The following is a 2500-nucleotide window of genomic DNA, read 5'->3' on the forward strand; positions in this document are numbered from 1 at the left end:
GGCCTTTGAGGGCAACTGGGACATATTCTGCATAGGTGAGAGAGATAACATTGTGGGGTTAAATGATCTATTTTCATATTTTACTTAGAGGTCTCACATTAATGTAAAAGAATTTTTTTTTTTTTTTTTTTTTTTTTTAACAATGTAGAAGTAATCATTGTTTATATGTTTTATCTGTCAATCACATTTTTCTTTATATCAACAGGCTGGGGAATTCAATCTCCCTATCAAACTGGATATGAAAAAATGGAATAGTATATAAAAAAAAAAAAAAAAAAAAAAATTCATTAACATTCACAATCACTTACAAAAGCTAATCTAGTTAGTAACACCTCTCATCAACTCACTTGCCAAGCCTGTTTGATAGACATTCATGTGCAGATAATCCCCACATTTCAACCTCTCATCCCCAGAGCAAGGCATGTTGCAAAAGCTTTCTGCGGCTTTCAACTTCACAGGGAGCTCTTCATTTCCGCAGAAGCATTCCTTGCTGTTGTTGTATGTTGTAGAGATACAGGGAATTAAAATTTTGAAGGATTTGATCAAGTTAAACTCTTCACTTAGAAAGACTATAAATATAAGAAAGCAAAATAATAACAATAATAATAACAGAAACAATAATAAGTGATGTTGTATACAAATAAAATGGATAAAGATTAATGAAGACTTGAGCTTAAATGTCTACCTTCTGTATCTATGAGCAACACTTTTTTTTTAATAATCACAAACAAAATTATAATTAAGATACACATGAAAAAAAGGAAAAAACATAAAGGATGACACAATTTAAAAATAGGAAGACTACACTGGTATGTTTCACTGGATAACCTACATAAAAGAGCTTATTAGCCACTGAAAAAACTATAAAAGAGTTAGTACAATTTAAAACTAAGAGAAAATTCTATGGCACACATCTCATGAATGCGTTTTTCTAGTAGGCAATGTGGATTCACTATTTCTAATATATCTCTCTGCTTTATGAACACAAATTTCTAGGCCTGGCACTTTTTGCTGGGCCGGCAGTTGTGGCCCGACTTCACTGGGATGCACCCTCTTTTTTCAACTATGTACATGAGGTTCCAAACCCTAATGAAAAAATAAATAAATAAAAAAATTGAAATTGAGATAGAATTGACACATTTCTCAATCATTTGCCTTATCAAAGTCTAAAACTGTGATATAAAAGATTGGTATTTGTGCACTTGATGTTTTATCAAAAAAAACAAAAAAACATACGACAGACCAATCTGCCTTACCCATACTGGACTCCGGCATAAACGTATCCTCGCTGATAACAGATGTCACAACAGATGCTAGGGGAATTTCTCTTCAGCTGTGTTGCATGGCCTCGAAGGATCCTCGATTCCCTGCTGTCGATAAAGCAGCCCATGTGCTTGCCTCGCATCTTCCCTGAGCGAACATCAAAGGAACGTATTGATCCATTCAAAAATGTGTATATAAAAATTTACAAGTTGAATTTTTCTTTCACCATGAGGGCATCAATAAAATATGACATCAAGAATAAAAGAATATAAAGGTTAAAAGAACTGCTCTAAGACTATCAAAGATAATGAGTGATATGATTGGTAAAAAAAAAAAACATAACAATTAAATTCCTAAATAAGTATACTATTAAACCAAATAAATCAACTTTAGCATCTTTAATATACTGGTGCATTTCTAAAGTGGAAATTACTTTACAACAGGCAAACTTTAAATGAGAAGAAATAAAAGTAGTCAGGATACATTCAAAGGTCAATCCTTATAATCCACATTGACTTTAATCACTAATTAAATTAACACTGGATGAAAAAAAAAAAAAAAAATTTAGTCACAATTTAATGAATTCAAATTTACTGATACAAACTCGAGGGTGAATGACAATAAAAAAAACGGAACATTGGCTCATAACTGCTAAACCTAGATTGTCCATCTCTTATCTAACACGTTGGATGATTTTCAAATCTGTCGTTATCCCTCAAATTGTTGATCAAAAGAACACTAAAGTAAGGGCCACACTGCTCAATATCTGAACATGCATTTAATCTTCTATTTAACCTAAAATAGTATTTCCATTTTCTTTTCTTATTTTAATAATTCTAGAACTAAATGTACATTTAAAAAAAAAAATCATTCGTTCTTTACTGGTCTGTCTCACCTCCAGTTTTCTGGAATTGGTTAAGAAACAAAAGTATACAGAAACAATATAAAAAGATAATAATTATACCAAAATTGGAATCTGTCTAAATGAACAGAAGATACAGAGGAGGAAGAGGAAGAAGCAATAAAGAAAAAATGAGAAGACAAAAAATTTAAACAAATGGCAGAGAAGGGAAAGACAAAAGTAAAAAATAGAAGGGGGAAAAAAAATAATTAGACATACACAAAATCTCCATGCATTTAACCTGTTCATGGTTACATAAAATCAGTGACAACAATGCAGCAAGTGAGTAACCAGCAATCAGCTGGTTACGAGGCTCTTCCTCCTAAAAAAAAAAAT

At 31.6% G+C, this 2500-nt stretch overlaps 1 protein-coding gene across 1 annotated transcript in view; it reads right to left on the minus strand.

Annotated features, from left to right (window-relative positions):
- The window catches only part of LOC125037596 (xylosyltransferase oxt-like), a 33210-nt gene that overhangs the window by 16730 nt on the left and 13980 nt on the right, over positions 1-2500 (minus strand). The window contains exons 5-7 of the mRNA XM_047630787.1: positions 1257-1410; positions 348-490; positions 1-27 (exon numbers count right to left, since the gene is read on the minus strand). The exon at positions 1-27 is cut by the window's left edge and continues 134 nt beyond it. Of these exons, the coding sequence (XP_047486743.1) occupies positions 1-27; positions 348-490; positions 1257-1410 (324 nt within the window). The remainder of the gene's footprint in view (positions 28-347; positions 491-1256; positions 1411-2500) is intronic.

The sequence above is a fragment of the Penaeus chinensis genome, chromosome 23, assembly GCF_019202785.1.
Source record: "Penaeus chinensis breed Huanghai No. 1 chromosome 23, ASM1920278v2, whole genome shotgun sequence".
Lineage (NCBI taxonomy): Eukaryota > Metazoa > Arthropoda > Malacostraca > Decapoda > Penaeidae > Penaeus > Penaeus chinensis.